The following is a 19,720-nucleotide window of genomic DNA, read 5'->3' as shown; positions in this document are numbered from 1 at the left end:
CTAAGTGACTCAATCAAACTAGAAAAAAAAAGACTAATGAAAATTCTTGCACGAATCTTCACGTAGAATCAATGGCATAGAATTTATATGTACAATACTTAGGGCACATCTAGATGTGCTTTAGCAAAATCGTTACACGCTGAATTGCTATGGCTTTGGCATCGCGCCTAGTACTGTAATGAAGTTTGCCACACTTTTAGTACATACAGCAATAATGACTCTTTCAGAAATGAAATGTACTAGTAGTAACTAAAGCCTTTGGCTATCTCAGCGTTCGTTCGTCAGCCTTTTGACAATGTCACACAAGGCACTACGAACTAAAGCTGAATGAATCTCAAAATCTCGTTCCAGATTGAAATACAGGCAACAGAAAACATTCTCCCTGGTATTTCAGATTCCCGATTCTTAAAAGAAGGAATCAGCCTCGACTGTGGAAGGGCGGCCACAATCCTGTTGACCTATCTTCCCATGTGTGCTCCTTCTGATATTCTACATATACAACCTCTGGAAAAGAAAGCAGCGAGCCGCTTGACCATGGAGCTAGCCCAGCCATCAACGCCGCAGCACTATGTTGATCTCGTCGTCGTCCGAGCTGCCTAGGTCCAACTCGATTGTGTTCCCCGAAGGGTTGTTCACCTTTCTCCTCTTGGCTTCTTGTTCCTGCTTCTGCGAGCCCAGTTTGGGCGCTCCTACCTTGGCGCCAGAAGATGCCGGCCTGCACGTAAATCAAGGTCGTTTGGTTGAAAAGAATTGCTCCATGGAGCGGTGAAGGCTACAAACCCAGGGGCATGCTGCGGCTCACCTTCTGTCTGAGCTCAGCTTCTCCGAGAGGGTGCTCCAGGTTGACATCGGCTTCTGTACAACTGTCGAAGTACTGTTGCTCACGAGATTCGGTTCCGTGCCGCCTGGTCAATGCAGAAGGTAGATCAGTTGCCATTGCGAGGTGACAGCGGCAAATTTTGCAGTGTGTAGTTTTTTTTTCTTTTTCGAAAGGGAGGTTGGAACCCCCGGCCTCTGCATCAATGTGACGCACACAGCCATTTATTAAAGTTGATCTAAGGCAGTCGCAGTGTGTAGGTGAAACTTGCATCAAACTACTACGGCAACAAATGAAATGTGGGAATGTATTTTTTACCTGTGACATGGGAGAGGAACCTTATACCCTGAGAGTTGTTCTTAGTGGTCACTTTATCCGCATTACTGCAAGACAGAGTCAAAATTAGGAAATAAACAGTTTAGCATGACAAGCACCTTCACTTCATGCTATAACAAGGGCTGATACACTTTCAGTCGTTAGTCTGTCAACATATGCCAGAGGATCCTTTTGACCTCACATTTGGACAGTACAATGGTATACAGAACTAACTAACACTATTATTTGCTTATTTCACAGTCCACGCCATCATTTTGTTCACGGTATAGAAGTTTATGTTCATCGGAGGATATAAACTGAAAAGGTGAACAAATGTAAGTACTTCAAATACCTTAAAGCCCTTTTTAAACCATCGACCGACATTACTTTCAGTGGTCGTGATGGATTTCTCGGATCGGATCGTTCTGAGGGAGGCTTGACCATGTAAATTCCATTGGAACGAAGTTTGGAAGCAAACTGGAAGTTTCTGAAGAATAAAAAAAATGTAAAGAATCATGTGGAATGGTGGATGAGGAACCATTCGGGAACACAGGAGAAGCTATGATTGTTCTTTTTGGGATTCACTTACCCACCCTTAAGCTCCACTCTGCCAGTAGAGTACTTCTGTGATGATGTGCTCTGCCAATAGGAAACACACATAATTAATCAACATTGCATGCCTATCTGCCTCAGATGCAAAATAGGGAGTTATTAATATCTCATACCGATGAATGATATTTGCAGTATGGTCCCTTACGCCTGAAAAGGAACAGGCCATGTTCAGGGTCAGAAACAGCATTTATCTAAACCACATCTGCTCTTTTGGCCTAGCCATAATGTAAATGAAATGCTGTGAAATTGGCTCTCCAAAAAAGCATAGCACCATGTGAATTCGATTACAATTTGCTTCCACTGTTGAAAATTTCATATAAAAAAAGCAACACTCATCATGCAAGAACAACAACAACAATGCGACTGAGGTTGAATAATCTGGTTATTTCAAGGCTAAACCTAATTACCAAGTCACAATTCAAGTCTTAGATAATCATATCGGAAAATCCATACAAATAACCTGCTGAACCCTTGATTGGCGCGAATTGATCATGGTCATCAACCAGAAAGACAATGTGCATACCGCTAATCTATGATATGGTTTCCATGAACCTCACACCTTGACCAGGGTCAGAGCATTAGTCCGTAGGAGGCAACAGTGTCAAAATGGGCTTCATTTTTTTTCAGTCTCAGCACATATCACACTCCAGATAAGTGTTTGATATCTCAGAGGAGATGACCACAGAATTTCCTGAGTGTTCAAGTAGAGTCAGTATTCAGTAGTTTCTAATTTCTACATATTCCTGGATCTTATTGGCAATGTGCAACTACAGTTTTTCAGAGACAATGTGCACACCACTAATCTATGATATGGCTGCCATGACCCTCACACCTTGACCAGGGTCTGAGCATCAGTCCATAGGAGGCAACGGTGTGTCTAAATGGGCTTCATTTCTTTTTTTCAGTCTTAGCACATATCGCACTCCAGACAAGTGTTAATATCTCAGAGGAGATGACCGCAGGATTTCCTCAGTGTCCAAGTACAGACAGTACTCGGTAGTTTCTAGTTTTACATCTTCCTGGATCTTATTATTGGCAGTGTGCAACGACAGTTTTTCAGAGACAATCTCATCATTCAGGAAGAAGTACATACTTGTTTGTGGCCATGGTGCAGGCCATCCCATCTTTCCTCGTCCCTTTGCAGATGCTGAAATCCGCCGAGACGCCCATCTTCATCATCTGCCCCACCGAGCCAACGCTCACCGAGAACCCTTGCCCCTGCAAGAAGATCGTCCACCAACAATGAATCAATTCAGCATACACCCTCAAGGCATCAGTTGATCCAGCCAAGATAGGAAAGAAAAATGTGAGCAAGCATAGTACCCCCTTGTCCATGCGGACGTTGCCGTTGAACAGCGCGAAGACATCGCCGACGGCGCCGCCGGAGTAGTGGGTGTGGGCGTCCCCGAAGAGGAACACCGACACCTCGGAGTCGTCCAGCGCGCCCATCTTCCAGATGCTGTAGTCCTTCCCCTGCGCGCTCACCCGCTTCGTGCCCTTGTCCAGCACCACGCCGGCGGTCACCCAGCAGCCGGAGAAGAAGTCCCCGCCGGCCAGGCTCCTGCCCCCTCAAATCGATGAGTTCCCGAGTACAAATGTCCATTTCTACGAGAGAGAAAGGGGGGGGGGGGGGGGGGGGGGGGTCCGTACTTGAACGCGGAGATGCGGACGAATCGGATGTCGGCGAATCGGTTGGCGATGTCGAGTGGCGAGACGGCCATGTGCTTGATGCGGAGGCCGGAGTAGGTGTCGACGAGGGTTTGGCTGGATTTGGGGAGCTTGTGGCGGCTGGGGCCCGGGCCGGAGGTGGAGGCCGGGACGGCCTCGATGTAGTCCTTGACGGCGTCGCGGAAGACGGACATGTCGGTGCCGCCCGGGCGCGCCACGGCCCTCGGGGGCGTGAAGGCGCCGTAGCCAGCGGCGGCGGCGGCGGCGGGGCGCGAGGGGGAGGACGGAGGGGTCTCGAGGACGGCCTGGTCGCCATCCTCGTCCAGCGACAGGAGCAGGTCCAGGTCGTCGCCGGCGTCCGCCATGACTGCGGCGAGGTGGAGTGGAACAATTGGAATCTGTGTGCCGCAGAGAGAGAGAGAGAAACGCGATTTACCGGCGGCGAGGGAGGCGGGAAACCTAAGAATTTGGGGAGAAGTTTTGGAGGGAAAAGCAAATGGCAATGCGTATTCGCAATATAAGGTTTGTTATGCCGAAGTTGGCATCGAAGGGCGTTTGGTCTAGTGGTATGATTCTCGCTTTGGGTGCGAGAGGTCGCGAGTTCGATTCTCACAACGCCCCATTTTTCTGAAAAATAATCAATCCCTTTTTTTTGCCTTTGCCTTCCATTGCGTCAGGTTGAAATACAAGAACCAAAGCATTTGCAATTTAAATTTTGACAAACGCGACCATCGGTGGGAAATTAAACAAAAAAAACCGTCAATAAATTACAAAATATCTCAAAATAAATTATATGTGGAAGGAAATACTCTTGAACTCCTTTTCTCTTTCTTAGGCATCAGTGCGACAAGTTGCTTACCTAAGGGCATCTCCAACGGTAACCCGCAAATTACCTCCTGCGTCCGTCCATGGACAGGGGGGCCAGTCCGCCGACACGGATGCGTGAGGACGCCATCCAACACTAACCGCATACATTTTGACAACAATTCGAACCAACCAGCCGAAATTCGATGAAATCGGGCGAATTGATATAAACACGGGCGGATTTCATTACATTTACATCAACTAAGCGGAGCTCGTCCGGCTAAGTCTAAATGGTCGTCGGCGCCTGTTCCACATGTCCGGCCATGAACCAAGAAAACTGAAGTTTCGCCTTTTCCAGCTCCGCCCCGGCGCTCTCCAGCTCTGCCTCTGTAATCTCGGCCTCCTGAGCCACGGAAGCGAAGCTGCCCGCCTCTCCGTCGACGCCAAGCGGCTAATCGGCCGACGATGTTCAGCCTACCAAGCTTGGCGTCGATGGGATGGGAGGAGCGGTGGCCTTCCTGCGACCTGAGTGGCTGCGACCTCGCTGCCGGGGCACCCGTGGACGTGCCGGCTTCGTGGTCGTCGCGGCGGGGCGCGGACTCGGCGATGTCCTTCGCCTCGTCGTCGGTATCGCCGAACACCGCCTCGCCCGCGTCATCACTTTTCTTGTAGGCGGCCGCCACCTCCGCCACCCACTAGCGGTACCGCCATCGGGCGAGGCGGATCTCGCGGGCGGAGCAGTAGAACTCGAGTAGCGCCTCCTGCTCCGTCAGGTCCGTGTCCGGCGCGACAATCGTGCGAGCAGCGAGCTGCTCCTCCGCATGCGAGTGCTCCTGCAGGAGGTGGTTGTTGTAGGCGGCATCGGCTTGTGCCTCCTGGAATTGCTCCTCCCACTCCTCTCCCGCACCATGTCCATGTAATGGGCACGAACCTCGCCGATGGTCATGGTGTAATGCACCGCGCGAGGGAGCGCCGGTTCGTCGACCGCAGCGTCCTACATTGGGACGTCGTCGTCCTCCGGCTGCCTGCCTGCCAGCAGCAATGGCGACCATCTCCTTCTTCTGGTCCGACGTCAGCCCGTCCCAGAGAGCTTGGGCGGGGGAAGAATCCATGGTGGGAGTGTTGCGGAGAGGGATCGAAGGTGGATGACTGGGGCTATGGCCAGGGCACCGATTTTTATAGCAATGGTGGGCGGGAGAGGAACGGACGGCTGGCACCGGAGGAGACGCCTTGGCAACCGCGTGCCATCAATGTGGGTGGCAGACGGACAGACGGCGGGTGGCCGTCGTGTCTTTTGAGTGCACGGCAGTCGCCTGCACCACGAAGCTGTGCGGGCGGCGCTCTCGGCTTGTGCGCCGCTTCAATGTCGTCGCCAGTGAGCGGTCGCGTCCGCTCTAGCCGGGTATGAATACAGTTGCCGACGCTCTGGAGTGGCGCTGCCCAAAAACACGCGGGAGAGGGGAGGGGGTTTTGGTGGGCCAGGGCGGTCAGAAGCGGGCGTGGATCAGTCCGCACTTCCGCAAAGCCCCCCTCCCACCCACATTTTGTCTTCAGTTTGCGGAAGAAATCACGTCCGGACCACTCTGCAGACCGATACAAGCCCGCGTTGGATGGCTTTCGCGGTACGAACAGCGCGGTCCGGACGGATGCGGGTGGTTTGCGGGTCCACCTTGGAGATGCCCTAAACCATTGCTTCAAAACAAGCTAGAGTTTCAGGCTTTCAGCTGCCATTGGGAAGAGCCACATGGACTTACAACTGCGTAATATTTACATCAAGCAGGGGGAGTTCAAAACAGAAAGGTTTATGCAATGGAAGTTCTAGAATCTGTAGGCTTCGTAGGGAATTTTGAATGTTCAATCAGCTGGAAAATATTCGTTGAAAACCACACTCATGGCGAAAACACTGAAAACTGAAAAACCAAATTCAGAAAGTTTCAGATGATACTAAAAAAATCAATACGTTGAGAAGTTGATTTCTACAAATGCTAATCAATCATATTCATGAGCATGAAAAACAATCTAACAGGAAAATAAACGATAGAACCAGAAAAACCACTATCCATGTTTGAATCTGTTGTTGTTTTCATAACTCACAAATACATCAAGTTTGAGCTTGAAATTGCACTCGAGTATAGAATGTAGACGAATTTGCATTACAAAAATGTCCATACGGTCCAAAAGAGGATCGGCGACCACTATCATTGTGATAATGGAACAAGAGATATGCATTACAAATTGTTTAACAAATACAACACTTACATACAGCTGTATCAGAAATTTGGCAATATAAACTTGTCAAGATGAGATGTACAAATCAAGCAGCAGAAGGCTTGAGGATGCCCCACAAACATGATAAAACATTTACAGGACATGGTCATTGAATTATTCTATCCACTCGGTCAGCACAACGGTTCTTTTGCACCAAATTTGGAGTTCGCTAAACTATCCCTCGTGGTTATTCAGCACCTACTGTGATGGTTAACATGAAACAGCACACAACACAACAAAAGAAGAAAGAGGTGAGGAAAGGAAAATACATCTTCGAGCCGATCAGCGCTCAGCAGTTTCATTCACATTTACGTATCGATTCCCTACGATCCAGATCAAGCACGCACGCCTCAACGAAGCTATAATCACAACAAGCGACACACAATGCATCGACGCGAGTTCGAAACCAAACGGGATGAAGAGACAGTGAGTGCAGGAGCCCAGAGAAGGTGTCGATCCCTCTATTTATTCTGGATCGCCCTTTTTGTGGCACCTCACTTGCACCGCCAGTGTGGCCGTCGTCGTGGGGCAGTTGATGTCCGCACCGTAAAACGTGTGCAGTACTGGTAGCACGCACCCCTTCTTGCCGAGGCATTCCTGTGCATATACTCCAGAGATCAACCGGCAACCATAGGCAGGAACAAGCAAAATGTGATCCAGGATAAGCTACAGTATTACAGATGAGACGCATTGTTAAGGGGGGAATGTCTGTACCTTCGCGACGATTTCCTTCGCATTGGGAGTGTGGCAGGTGCCTACAGTGAAGTTGGCGCATGACCCCACCGGGTTGCCAAAGCTGGCAAAGACTACCTCCTGGATGATCTTCTTCGGGGGGCAGTTCAAGAATCCCCGAGTGTTGTGGTCTTCGGCTATGAGCTTGATCTGGCCTCCATGCTCGTCCCATGGCTTTATCTGTGCAGGGTTGTGCTCCGAGATGAACACGCAGATGTCATCTCTCCTCACTGTCTGGATGAGTATGCCTTCTGGCTTGCCAAGCTCCTCCTCAAATACAACCAATAGGTTGTTCTTGGATTTCAAGAATGTCCGTGGAATATGGTACCTGAAAGGAAAATTAATAAGTTCAAGAGTGAAAATACATTGTAGGCCAATAAAGGAAGAATGGGTTGTTGAGCAGCGCAGAACTTCCATACACTGCCTGGGAAGCGACTTTGCCAGGAGTTTTGTATGACGTCCAGTAGCGACCCATGCCTTCGCCGTTCACGAATATCATACCCTTGCACATAGAAGTCATGTCAAGGACAACAGGATCATCCCCGTCTGGCTCGTCAAAGTATCTCTGACATGACATGAAACAGACAGTGACATTGAGAGTTAGAAACAAAGATTGAAGAGACTGAATGTATGATGATCCTTTTCGTGGCCCGGCTTACCTTGTACCAGGTGACAGCCTGTCCACTCACGGCCGGTACCCACTTAACAGCGCCCATGCCTTTCTCCGTGTAAATCTCCTTCACCTCACCCTCCAATTTGGCCTGGTTAAAATAAGCATGGAGGTGATCATTTCTTAGTATATCAGTGCATTATGCCTTGAGGAGCGAAAGTGTATCCTTTTCTCAAATACCAAGCGCAATAGCATGTACCTTATGGCCCCAGCCATTGATTTGCAAATCTAAGGTTCCCGTGTTGAGTCCCTGTATTGTGCAATCCTGAATGCCACCCTTTAGTTCAACGAGTTCACCACCACTGTCCTGCAAACAACAGCAAAATGTGCAAATTGACCTATGACTGGTCAGGATTCCATCATAAATTGTGTGCAACCACCAACTAGCCAGCTAGAGCCTGAAACACTTATATATTACCTTCATTCCCATGGATGATGACAGCAGCGCGAGATGGTTGACACCTAATCTTAGACTAATGGGTGTTTCAAACGTGAAAAACTTCTCTTTCTTGCTTCCATGACCATTCCCTGCATTGATGGTGGTTATGAGGTCTCTTTTTAGTACAATTGTTAGTGCTTGCAATTGGTATCTGCTTTTGGATAAACAAGATTATTACAGAGTTGGACATGTTACCTGCAAAGGCATCATTGACAAATCCTACCATTGCATGTGCAGTGCTTTTGACCGCAATCACAGGCCGGATGTCACCCCTGATGGGCAAATCATCTGCCTCCAAGCGAAAGCTGCACGGTTGTTGTAAACAAACACAAATAGTGAATTCACCATTTTGCTACCTGTGGGAAAATATAAAGTATAAATGCTCATAATACTGAGCTGAAATGAAGGTGTGATGAAATTAAGAAACAACACCTTGTGGTGTACCACAAATAGTCACTTTGGTCTTTGGTCTGGTTATACTGCTCCAAGGGTTCCTTGTTCCTGATAGTAGTTTGTTTATACCTCGGAATCAGCTCTGAGAACATCTCCCAAACATTGTTCTTGGTCGCCTTTTCGGCTTTATGGAATGACCTTTCACTATGTTGAACAAACACCTAGCATAACATATGCATAACACAAGTCAGGAATGTATGCTCTTTATTACCACTGAAGCAATGTCCTTACTAATTAGACGCAAATGCATACGGTGCACATACTCTCTTTGTGTTGTACACCACATGCTTGCAGTCTGCAAGGATGGAAACTGAGCGGCTCGGAATGTAGTACTTGTCCCCTCGGAAAATCACAGTTCCGTCCTCCCCTGTATTGTTGTTGGAGATGAAAGCCAAGCATAGCTTTTCCTCAGGAATCTCGAAGTTGCGTGCCTGCACGTGCAGGAAACTAATCAGACCAGAAGAAAATTGACTGTTCAATAACAGAACACTGTCACACAAAACATCTCAAGTTTTTTCGTGCAGAAATGATGGAAGCAGTTGTTCCCAACCTCATACCCCTGACCCAATAGCTCGAATGATTGTTTCCCCTCAAGGAAAGCCCTGCTGTATGACTTGATTACATTGTGCAGGTCCCTGAGATGCCCATATTTGGGCGCCTTCGGCATACCTGGATGAGTACATTGACCGAATTTCAGTCAAAACAGTACATTGACCGAATAACTGATTGTTAGACACAATCGAGGCAACAGATGGAACCAGGAAAGCTTGAAATGTACAATTGAGCCAATCTAACCGTATTCATCAATGGGACCTTCATCGTAATATCCAGTCAACACATAGGAAGCACCCGTCCTTCCAAAATTTGTTCCACCATAATACTGTTCAAAACAAGTGACCATGCAACTCCATGAAAAGTTCTAGTATTTTCGCTGTGGCGATTTGAATGCATATCATTGCAAAAATGCAAATGGATAAGCATACCATGTAGTAATTTACCAATGTCCCACCCTTGGCAAAAAAACGTAACACGGAATATGCAATGTCCTCTGCTGAACGCTGAGCTAAATCATTACCAAATGCTCTGAACCTGTGTATTCCAAGAAGTTGCTCTTAATATTAATGTAAAAAAATTACTTGGTGATAGATAGCATGTCTCTCCTGATTTCCACTACCAAAATGTTCAGTATGGTGGTATCACTGCAAGGGAAATATGTTGTAAATATTTGGTTAATGACACATAAGATATCATAGTATGGCAGTATCATCTTTAGAGGAATAAGTTGAAAATATTTTGCGTGATCCACTCCCAACATTATAATGGTAATTTCTTTTTCTTTTTTGACGCGTCAACGGCGGGCTTACGCCTGCCTAAACCATGTGTCCCCACATGTTCAGTATGGTGGTATCACTGTAATGGTAATTTCACATAAAGTGTACGCAAAATGCAGTTAATATGTTTGGATGATCAAAAGTTGACGGGTGCAACATCTTCCTTTCCATAAGCATCAATGACATACCAATTTTGGAGAACAAGTAGAATGTTGAGTATGAAAAACTTGAACTTACTGTGCAGTCCAGTTCTCAGTCCAAAGGTGGGGTTTATTTTCGTCTTTCATTATCCATGTGTCCCCACAGTGCCTTCCGTTGCAGGTAGGAATCTAGTGAGAGCGAGGCACATATTAAGAGATGGAGACAAGGGAATACACTCTGGATCAAACATTCTCATTTACGATAGTTGTTCAAATTTACAGCCTGTTTGGGGTGCAGGGTTTCCAGAAAAGCGGTTCAACTTTTACAGGATCTCAGTTCCCTTCTCAAATGGGGCCTTGATTAAAAAAATTGATGTATTTTTACCATTTATAATAGCATGCCTTAAGATGTTCACCACATGTTTGGTAAAAGAGTTACCACTACACCAGGAGCCGTAGATTGCTTGCACATTATCCATGGGACTCCAATGTTGGTGCTAATGGCCATTTCAGCAGCCCATTCAAGGTACTTGTCACCTTCAGTTATATGATCCTTCTTAATATTTCCGTACTCATTCTCGATCTGTGAAATTTGCACGGCGCATGAATATAATCACGGGCATGCAATAAACAGATGTAGGTATAACATCATCATATATACAGGTAGAATTTAACTGACCTGGGCTAGAATAATGTTCCCTCCTTGAGATGCGAACAAATTCTCATCCTTCAACATTTGCACTATGAATCTCACAAACTTCTCCATTTCTCTCTGCATTACAAAACACCGGCGGTCATCTGTCTAAAACTCTTGGCACAAATGCACATACACCTACCAGGCTCTTGCAACCGTGTGAGTGATTGATTGCCATTACCTTGTAAGGCTCGTTGTTGGCGCGGAATATTATGTGTGGAATCTCCCTGAGCCAATAGGGCAATGCACTGAAGGGAAAACAAACAAACAAACAAACAGAAGCAGCCACATGAGACGAGCATACACACCAGGATTGCATTGCAGACCATAAAACTGGCCACATTATTACAATTAAAACTGAAAGTGAAACATATTTTGGCAGATTAACAGACCCGTGATTCCATTCTCCCTGGATGAATGGGCCGATGCGCACGATGGCGTACATGCCGAAGCTCTGGATCAGCTTGAGGAACTTGATCATGTCGTTCCTGCCTTCGAAATTGAACTGCGGTGCGTGTGCAACGGGTGAGCTGCATGTGTTTTGTTTTGCGGCGGCGGCGGCAGGGGCCACGGGGTGTGCGTGCGTAGAGTACGTACCTTGCCGGGCTCGGGCTCGTGGGCGTTCCAGAAGACGTAGGTCTCGATGGTGTTGAGGCCGCCTTCCTTGGCGGTCTTGAGCAGCTTGGGCCACATCTGCGTGGGGCTGCGCGGGTAGTGGATGGCGCCGGAGAAGAAGAGCTCCCGCCTGCCGTCAATCATGAGGGAGTACTTGTCGTAGGTGACGGTCGTCCCCTTCTTCGTCAAGTTCCACTTGGGCCTGGACGCCTCCGCCGCGCCCGCGTGGAGCGCGGCGGCCACGGCCACGGCCAGAACGAGCGCCGCGGCGGCGGTCATGTGGGCCAGCGAGGTGGGGGGGAGGGGGATGTGGGGACGGGGAGTAGGGGTGGCGACACTAGCGAGGGGCCGCGGGAGGAGGGCCGCGCTTTGAAGGGCGGGGCCCCGGGGGGCGTTGCGCGGGAGCGGCCGCCCGGCATTGCGGCGGTGGCGAGCGGTGGCGAGCGGCTGCGGGGGCCGGGGATCGCGGCCGTTCTTTTTTCCTTCCTCTTTTCGTCTTTTTCCGGTGATTTTCGGGTTTTCTCACTCCTGCCGTCTAGTAGTGTAAGCCACACATTCCCATTCCCCATCTAAAGAAACACTCCCTCCGCAGGACTTTCTCGACCAAATATTCTCTCCCTTCTCCGTGTTGAAAATAACTTATATTCCCATTGTTTCTTCAAAATGCACATCCAAATTATATATGCTTTTAAGTGATTCATCCGATGTCTTAAATTCGACTGGCCTGCATGCCTGCGTGGTGCTTTGACGGCAGCCACGTCGACAGGGTCATGCGGCGGAAGATTTCTCATGCCTGCCGGTTGGGCATTTTTGCATCGCCCCTCGTAAGATGCTTGCTTTTCATTTCTGCCCGGTCCCTAGGTCTTCTCCTCCACCGCCTTCTGGTGTAGCGAAGATCAGAGTCGATGATGCCGTGTCAAGGAACCATAATGAGGGTTTCTTTAGCGTGGTATGTAGAGACTTTTCAGGTCTATTCTTGGCTCCTCTGTCATCAAGATACCAGATATTAATTACACACCCCACGACATTGAAGGCATTGGCATGTTGAGAGGCACTTGCACTTGCTTTGGACTTATCATTATCACATGTGATCATTGCTTCTGACTGTCAAGGTGTGGTCCATGATATCAATCGGTAAACTGATGGTGTGTATGCGAGCATCGTCATGAAGATAACGGAGACATCTAAATCTTTTAACCATTGTACCTTCATCTTTAAGGTTAGAGCTACCAATCTCAAAGCCCATGGCCTCGATAAGCATGTTTTCTGTCTTCATTATAGGCGTCATGTGTGGCTGTTAAACCCATCAGATCTTCATTGTATCCCAGTGAATATCGTTGAATAAAAAGTGTGCTTGGTTCTAAACAAAGTAAGACTCGTCGTTACCCCTAAAAATGCAAGACTCGTGCGAACGAACCTGTAATTGGATGGTTAGGAGGAGAATGATGTCCCAGCCCATCTGTGTTTTAAGTCCTGGTGCTCGCATTATTTCTGGATTTTTTTTAGGATTTGCAGCGATGGATATTTAGTGGGAGGAGACGTTCCCGTCAACTACGAGACGCTTATGGTGACTTCGTTAATCTGAAAATGATATGTCAACTCGGTCTTTCGAAAATGCTCATAGAGATAGGGTCTGCGTGTGTTCATAGAGATAAGTGTATGCGCGTATATATAAGCTTATGCGTCTGTTTTGTATTTAAAAAAAACTCGCCGTTGAGTACTGTATCTCAAAAAAAGGTAGCCTGTGCTAAAAAAAATGGACTCGCCGTTGGGTGGGACCATTAGTTCAGGACTTGCGCCGTTTCCGCCCCCTGGGTTAACAGAGCAGCGCCGCCGGCCGCCGCTCCCTCACCCCCTCCACCTGCATACCTAGAGCCGCTATTTCTTCCTCCCTCTGCGCGCGCGCAGGATCGACGACGATGGCGGGGGAGGCAGGAAGGAGGAAACGCGCGGCGGTGGTTGTGCTGGGCGACATCGGCCGCAGTCCCCGGATGCAGTACCACTCCCTCTCCCTCGCCAGCCAGGTAAGGCACCTCTCTCCCAAATCCGCAGTCTCATGTTTGTTTTGATTGATTGGGTTGGATTAGAGGGGCGTACTGTTTACCATGTATTTTTTTTTCCCTTTTCAACAAGTGGAAGCAGTCTTTGGAAGCTGGCTGGTACCTTTAGGCTTGCGCATGTTCCTTGCTGTTGAGAGCATGGAGCCAAGAATTCTAGCGAGTCACTTTGGTTTATTGTGTTCTAGTATCTTGCACTTACTCGTTCATTATCTTTCTCAACAGGCTGGTTTGGAAGTGGACATTGTTGCAAACGGATGTACTGTTGAATTTTACTCCCAAACTGTAGTATGAAGCTATTTGTACCCTGAATACCAGTGCTCCTACACCTTAAGGGACGGGCCGACGGCATACAAGCCAAAATTGCAACATATTTCAGTGTTACCTTTTTGAGATCTGACCTTGTGTCCTGTTTTATGTCTATGAGCAGGAAGTGATCCCCATTTATCACTGAGAGAGAACCCGTCAATTCACATCCATGAGATGGTATTGGTTATTTGAGCCATTCTATTATATATATTTTCTCATGCTACAGTTGACTTCAAGGTTGTATCTTCAGAAACCAGTGCAGTTATCAGGAGTTTCAAAGATATCTGGGGCCCTGGCACTGCTACTTAAAGCTGCCATCCAGTTTATCATGCTGATTTGGTTTCTCTGCTTTAAGATTCCTCGCCTTGATGTCTTCATTGTTCAGGTAAAATTACATACAACTTTCTTATTTGCATATGTGGTTCAGAATTACATGAAGAGTATGTCTGATCACTGCCATTGTCAGCAGGTTTAGTTATTTTTTAAGAGAATTCAACAATCTAGAATTCATTGTCCACCATGCTAAGCAATATCTTTTGAATAAAACCATACTGATACTGAGTAAATGAATAGTCATAGTTGGCTTATTGTGCAGCTTAAGGAGTAAATACTAAATAGTAACTCATGCTATGCAATATGTACAGTGACCTGTTGTTGACACCATGCTCATTTTGGCAATGCTGATTGTACTCCCTCTGACCCATAATGTAGTGCATATAGATTTATAAAAAAAATCAAACCTTGTGAAGTTTGACCACCTTTATAGAGAAAACTATTTATATCTACAATATCAAAGATATTCAATATGAAAATATGTCTCATGATGTATCTAATGACATGTATTTGGTATTCTAGATGTAAATATTGTTTTCTACAAACTTGGTCAGAGTTTGTAAAGTTTAACTCTTTAAAAAAAATATATGCACTGCATTATGAGACGGAGGGAGTAGTATATTTACAAAGTTGTTTACTCTGACCCTTACTTAGTTACAGAATATCCCTTTTGATTAATATTTTTAAAGAATTTTTTTTGGTAATAAAAAATGTCAAGATTTAGTTATTGTATTTCACAGTAACAATGAGAGACCTGATTTGTGTCATTTGACCATCTTTTGTCCAACAGAATCCACCCTCCGTTCCAACATTGGCTGCTGTAAAACTGGTTAGCTGGCTAAGAGGTGCTAAATTTATTGTGGATTGGCATAACTTTGGATATACTTTGCTTGGGTTGTCTCATGGCAGAAGTCATGTAATAGTCAAAATCTATTTCTGGTAACGCTCTAACCATGTTTGCATAACTGCTAGACTGTTTCTATATCTTATTGGTCATGTGTTTTAATTAGTGATGTTTTCCTGTATTCTAGGTTCGAGAAGCACTTTGGGCGGATGACTGATGGTGCCTTTTGTGTTACGAAAGCAATGCAACATGAGCTTTCTCAAAATTGGGGAATCAAGTAATCAGATTGAACTTCAACTTCTTTTTGTAAAAAGGCTGTTTCACATGCTGCAGTTTGTACTAACATTAGATAACCATAATTTTCAGAGCAACAGTTCTTTATGATCATTCTCCTGAATTTTTCCATCCTGCTTCCTTGGCGCAGAAACATGAGGTGAGCATCTGTTGTCAGTTCTTCCCACACTACTTGCAGTACTGCATATCAGTATATGTGACCTTAACACGTGAAGTAGTTGTTCTGCAGGTTGGGTAGTTCCATTTGTAGTGCTATGGGCAGTGCTGATTGCATCTCTGTTGGTAATGTTATTTTCCAATCAACTGGAATAGTTTGCATGGTATAAGCATATTCTAGTTTGATTTATTTTATTTGGTTTTCTGTTACAACAAAGGAAAAGAAGTGGAAGACAAGAGCACTACTGTACTTACTAGCAAGATTGATGGTGGAGTTTCTTTGAAGCCTAATAGACCTGCGCTTGTTGTGAGCAGCACAAGCTGGTATGTTCTCTTGAACGGAGTGGTCTCTATTGTGAAACTCTTTATGTTCATCTCACGTGATTATTGAGTGGACACTTAACAATGAGGATAAACTTATAAACCTTTGCCACCTGCATTCCAGGACACCAGATGAAGATTTCAGTATACTTCTGGAAGCAGCACTGATGTATGATAGACGTGTTGCTGCAACATTAGGTGAAGAGGATTCAATGGATGAGGGGAAGCTTTGGATTGATATCAAGAACGGGAAGCAATTTGATTACCCAAGATTGCTTTTTATTATCACAGGTACCGTGCGTTCTGGTATATCTGTTTGAATCACTAATTTTTAATCATTGCTCTGATTTTAATAAATATTGACACTGAAGGTAAAGGGCCTGATAGAAAGAAATATGAGGAACAAATAAAAAGGCTAAAACTGAGACGTGTTGCCTTCCGGACTATGTGGCTTGCATCGGAGGACTATCCTCTATTGCTAGGTATGCCAGTCGTTTGCCAAAATAATTGTGTGCTGTAGCATAGACGCTGAGTGTTTGAGCAAATACAGGATCAGCTGATCTAGGCGTATCGTTGCATACATCCTCGTCGGGGCTTGATCTACCTATGAAGGTTACTCCACATCATCTGCTTCAAGGATGTAGGAAATTTTTTATTTTCTGCATTGTAACTTGATTTTTTCTTTTTAGGTGGTTGATATGTTTGGATGTGGATTACCAGTTTGTGCTGCTTCATTCTCCTGGTAACCCATGTTTCTAGATGTTTGAATTGTCATGTTTTGGCATTGGCCTTTTGGTCGCTCTATATTATAAGCCTCTGTCTTTCTTTTTCTTTGTGCAGCATCGAGGAGCTTGTGAAAGTAAACAGAAATGGACTTCTTTTCTCAACATCTTCGGAGCTTGCAGACGAACTTATGGTGAGGACCACTTTCAGTCTTTATCTTTTATTACTATTTCATTTCATTGTATGACTACTTGGGTCATTGTCTCAATGCATTTTAAAAGTTAGTATGAGTACTTTTCATCATGGCTTTGTTTTAAACATTAGAAGAGACATTAACTTGCAATTGAAAAATCATGCAGATGCTCTTTAAGGGATTTCCAGAGGAATGTGACACCTTGAAATCTCTGAAAGATGGTGCCTTGAGTACAGGGTCATCTTCCAAATGGTCAACAGAATGGGAAACTAATGCACTTCCTTTGGTGAAGCAGGTGAGAGCTCAAACCTGGATTGCTAAATGCACGTTGCACTCACCAGACTAGGCATTAACTTTTTTCATATCCAATTCGCAGGTGATTGGCTAAAACACCACAATAATATTGATCAGATGGGCAGAAGGATGGTTTTGTTGCCGGCCTGAATATCTGCCAATTCCATAGTTTATAGGTGTATTTATTGTACACTTGAGTGACCAGATGTACATTTGATGGTTGAGGAGAAAACATGTGCATATATCAGTTTACTCACTCGCCCCAGTTGCTTCTTCGTTCAGTTGCCACCCAAGGGCATAGATAGGTGTTCGTCGTAGCAGAACCTACCACCAATACCCTCAGGGACCTCTACCCAACCAACTCCAACTGTCTAAATGAGAAGGTGTTGAGCATATGTCCAAGTTGTTTCAGCATGTATAGCTACTGATCCATTAGAGTTTAGCGGCAGTTTTTGTTGTTGTTGTTGTTGTTGTTGTTGTTGTTGTTGTAAGGATCCTGAATTGTGTGTCCAGTTACATAACAAAAACAAGGCACTGACAAGCATACTGTGACACTGGCATTGAGACCAACTGTCGAAATATTTTGGATACATAACATGTGCATGTACCCAAATAAATTGTACCAGGAGCCCCATTTCTTTTTCATTGTCTCTGCCATCTTGTGAGCTCAGATCTCCAACAGACATCTGGGAAAATTGGGATACATATTATTAGGTTCTCCATTAGCTTGTAAGCATTGCCATAAGGCCTGTCAGGTAAGCTTACACTCTGAATCTGTTCTGATCCATTTACTTCCTTGTTCCTCCCCCGTCGCTTTGCCTCCAAGGCAAATGCGCTGTTCGGTACCAGTTGATCATCAGCCAAGTCATCGCTGGCTATGTCGTTAGAGCAACTTCAAGACCTCCACTAAAAACTTCTTGTAAAACCACTTTTACGGGATGACTGTAAAAATTAAGGGAAGTTAACTGACACCTAATCCCTTCGTCCCGGAATAAGTGTTTTTCATTTAGTACAACTTTACTTTTCTCAGTTCTCCTAAACTCTTCCTGTGAATTCTGTTTTCTTCTTCTATTATCTCATAAACAAGCATACAAATGGGTAACACATGTATGTACCATAAACAAAATAATGCAAACAATATTATTTCCGATAGACATACTTGATACTAATTTCAAAACCACAACTTATGCAATTTAACATTTTGACTCAACGTTCATAGTCAAATTCGAACAAAACAATATCTTGTAATTGGTTGAAAGTTCAAACATGAAGATCAAACATACGATATATGGTTCTTGAGATAAAGGGCATGAACAAATAAAACATGAATAGTTGAAAGACGACTGGATAGGACTTGGTCCTGGTGGCGTGGTCATGGCGGCGCTGAAAGCGACAAGCGGCAGTGGCGGTGTTCATGGCGGCAGGTCCTCCTTTGTCCATGGCTGGCCGGCGCGTCCTTTTGCAGATGTGACTCCGCCCCCAGCGATGCTTTGGGAGTTATGTCCCTCCAGCTCCTTCGACTTGCCAGCATCCTGGCAGCTCCGCCCACGGCTGCCCGGATCTGTGTTCCCTCGAGATCCTGACTCATCTGCGTTGTCGACCGTCGTCACATCTCCTATGCCGGTTGTCTCTGCCCTATCGCCTCCACAACCTCGTCCACTCCCAGACCCCGTCCTTTCGCCAGATTTTATTGCTCGCGTGTCCGACGGCGCTAGATGCCACCCTTCGATAGGGAGCGTGAATCCCTTCCTATTGTGGTTGTTTTTGACCAGCGATCTGATCTCCTTTTCTCCAGATCCAGATATGGCGGCTTTGGGATTGCTCGAACTTAGGCCAAGGTGAAATCCTCGCTCGGCTTGCCGATGCTGGCAGTGGCGACACCCGCGAGTCTCTTCCCCCTCTCGGAGGCGTTGACATGGCCTTTATATGTGACCCTCTTCGAGCGTCAGGGAAAACCCTATATCCGGTTCTACATATCAGACGTCAAAGATGTCTTGGCGTCGTTCACCTTGTTGAAGGCATTGTTTTGTTCAATCACGGCGTCTCCGGTGTTGGATTTGGATATGTTGGTCATCGTGTCTGGTTCGGGTTGCTTCTCTAGGCGCAGGCATCCGTGGCGCATTGCACGACTTTTTCAGTGCTTCTTCATGGCTTCAACCTTCTACACGATGGGGTCCTGTGGCCCACTTGCCGATCTTTAGACGTTTAGGTGGGGTACGTTGATCCTTTCGGTTTCAGATTCATGGTCGCGCGGCAGAGGGCCTAGTGATGGTTGTGGCATCTAGGTTCTCTAAGTTCTAGCTCATCACCTTCCATAGCTTTAATCCGGGCTAGGCGAGTTTAGTTGTGTTATTTTCTTTGTGTGGGCCGAGCATCTCACGCCCTCTGCTCCGGGCATCATGCTCATGCCTTTTTGCATTCGTGCCATGTATTGTATCCTCTCATGTACCTATTCTAACTTCTTCTATCAACGAAAGGATATGTAAGAATTGTGTATTCACAGAAAAACAAAGAATACATCATCCGAGTAAGTCATATTATATGTTTGACCCAAAATAGAATTACCTTGGGCTTACTATATATATTAGAAGAACGCCTGTGCGTTGCAACGGGGCCACATTAACTTTAAGAGTTCAAT

At 46.0% G+C, this 19,720-nt stretch overlaps 3 protein-coding genes across 3 annotated transcripts; 1 reads left to right on the top strand and 2 right to left on the bottom strand.

The window, feature by feature from the left end:
- Positions 1-311: 311 nt before the first annotated feature.
- On the bottom strand, positions 312-3,811 carry MCM10 (minichromosome maintenance 10). The gene is made up of 9 exons (XM_048719204.2): positions 3,395-3,811; positions 3,068-3,305; positions 2,838-2,962; positions 1,858-1,891; positions 1,722-1,771; positions 1,485-1,619; positions 1,136-1,200; positions 803-905; positions 312-715 (listed from the first exon to the last, which is right to left on the bottom strand). Exons 1-9 carry the CDS (start codon positions 3,775-3,777, stop codon positions 553-555), a joined length of 1,296 nt encoding a protein of 431 aa, XP_048575161.2. The 5' UTR covers positions 3,778-3,811; the 3' UTR covers positions 312-552.
- Positions 3,812-6,346: 2,535 nt separating this feature from the next.
- LOC125507248 (beta-galactosidase 12) lies at positions 6,347-11,990 on the bottom strand. The gene is made up of 18 exons (XM_048671891.2): positions 11,541-11,990; positions 11,336-11,448; positions 11,125-11,191; positions 10,929-11,021; positions 10,689-10,832; positions 10,347-10,438; positions 9,762-9,867; positions 9,574-9,658; positions 9,329-9,447; positions 9,042-9,209; positions 8,758-8,939; positions 8,521-8,630; positions 8,305-8,414; positions 8,086-8,193; positions 7,876-7,977; positions 7,636-7,781; positions 7,199-7,544; positions 6,347-7,081 (listed from the first exon to the last, which is right to left on the bottom strand). Exons 1-18 carry the CDS (start codon positions 11,835-11,837, stop codon positions 6,950-6,952), a joined length of 2,520 nt encoding a protein of 839 aa, XP_048527848.2. The 5' UTR covers positions 11,838-11,990; the 3' UTR covers positions 6,347-6,949.
- A 733-nt stretch (positions 11,991-12,723) lies between these two features.
- On the top strand, positions 12,724-17,636 carry LOC125510179 (UDP-glycosyltransferase TURAN). The gene is made up of 16 exons (XM_087524333.1): positions 12,724-12,777; positions 13,432-13,582; positions 14,046-14,101; positions 14,175-14,309; positions 15,048-15,196; positions 15,289-15,378; positions 15,468-15,534; positions 15,614-15,677; positions 15,770-15,875; positions 15,997-16,163; positions 16,244-16,354; positions 16,423-16,484; positions 16,562-16,614; positions 16,713-16,788; positions 16,955-17,083; positions 17,165-17,636. The coding sequence occupies exons 1-16, from the start codon at positions 12,724-12,726 to the stop codon at positions 17,174-17,176; spliced, it is 1,482 nt and encodes a 493-aa protein (XP_087380459.1). The 3' UTR covers positions 17,177-17,636.
- The last annotated feature ends 2,084 nt before the right edge of the window (positions 17,637-19,720 follow it).

Source organism: Triticum urartu, chromosome 5A (genome assembly GCF_056163025.1).
Source record: "Triticum urartu cultivar PI428250 chromosome 5A, HENAU_Tu73, whole genome shotgun sequence".
NCBI classification, from domain to species: domain Eukaryota; kingdom Viridiplantae; phylum Streptophyta; class Magnoliopsida; order Poales; family Poaceae; genus Triticum; species Triticum urartu.
The sequence above is the reverse complement of the archived record's forward strand: the minus strand, read 5'-3'. Positions and strand labels throughout refer to the sequence as shown.

Excerpts from the sequence above, each read along its gene's own strand:
- MCM10 (XM_048719204.2), bottom strand. The coding sequence starts at position 3,777 with ATGGCGGACGCCGGCGACGACCTGGACCTGCTCCTGTCGCTGGACGAG. Across the intron at positions 2,963-3,067 it reads ACGTCCGCATGGACAAGGGG|GGGCAAGGGTTCTCGGTGAG; the intron begins GTACTATGCTTG and ends ATCTTCTTGCAG. Across the intron at positions 716-802 it reads AAGCTGAGCTCAGACAGAAG|GCCGGCATCTTCTGGCGCCA; the intron begins GTGAGCCGCAGC and ends ATTTACGTGCAG.
- LOC125507248 (XM_048671891.2), bottom strand. The coding sequence starts at position 11,837 with ATGACCGCCGCCGCGGCGCTCGTTCTGGCCGTGGCCGTGGCCGCCGCG. Across the intron at positions 10,833-10,928 it reads GGAACATTATTCTAGCCCAG|ATCGAGAATGAGTACGGAAA; the intron begins GTCAGTTAAATT and ends CAAATTTCACAG. Across the intron at positions 9,868-10,346 it reads ACTGAGAACTGGACTGCACA|GTTCAGAGCATTTGGTAATG; the intron begins GTAAGTTCAAGT and ends TGGAATACACAG.
- LOC125510179 (XM_087524333.1), top strand. The coding sequence starts at position 12,724 with ATGAAGATAACGGAGACATCTAAATCTTTTAACCATTGTACCTTCATC. Across the intron at positions 15,379-15,467 it reads TCTCAAAATTGGGGAATCAA|AGCAACAGTTCTTTATGATC; the intron begins GTAATCAGATTG and ends CATAATTTTCAG. Across the intron at positions 15,678-15,769 it reads TGCTGATTGCATCTCTGTTG|GAAAAGAAGTGGAAGACAAG; the intron begins GTAATGTTATTT and ends GTTACAACAAAG.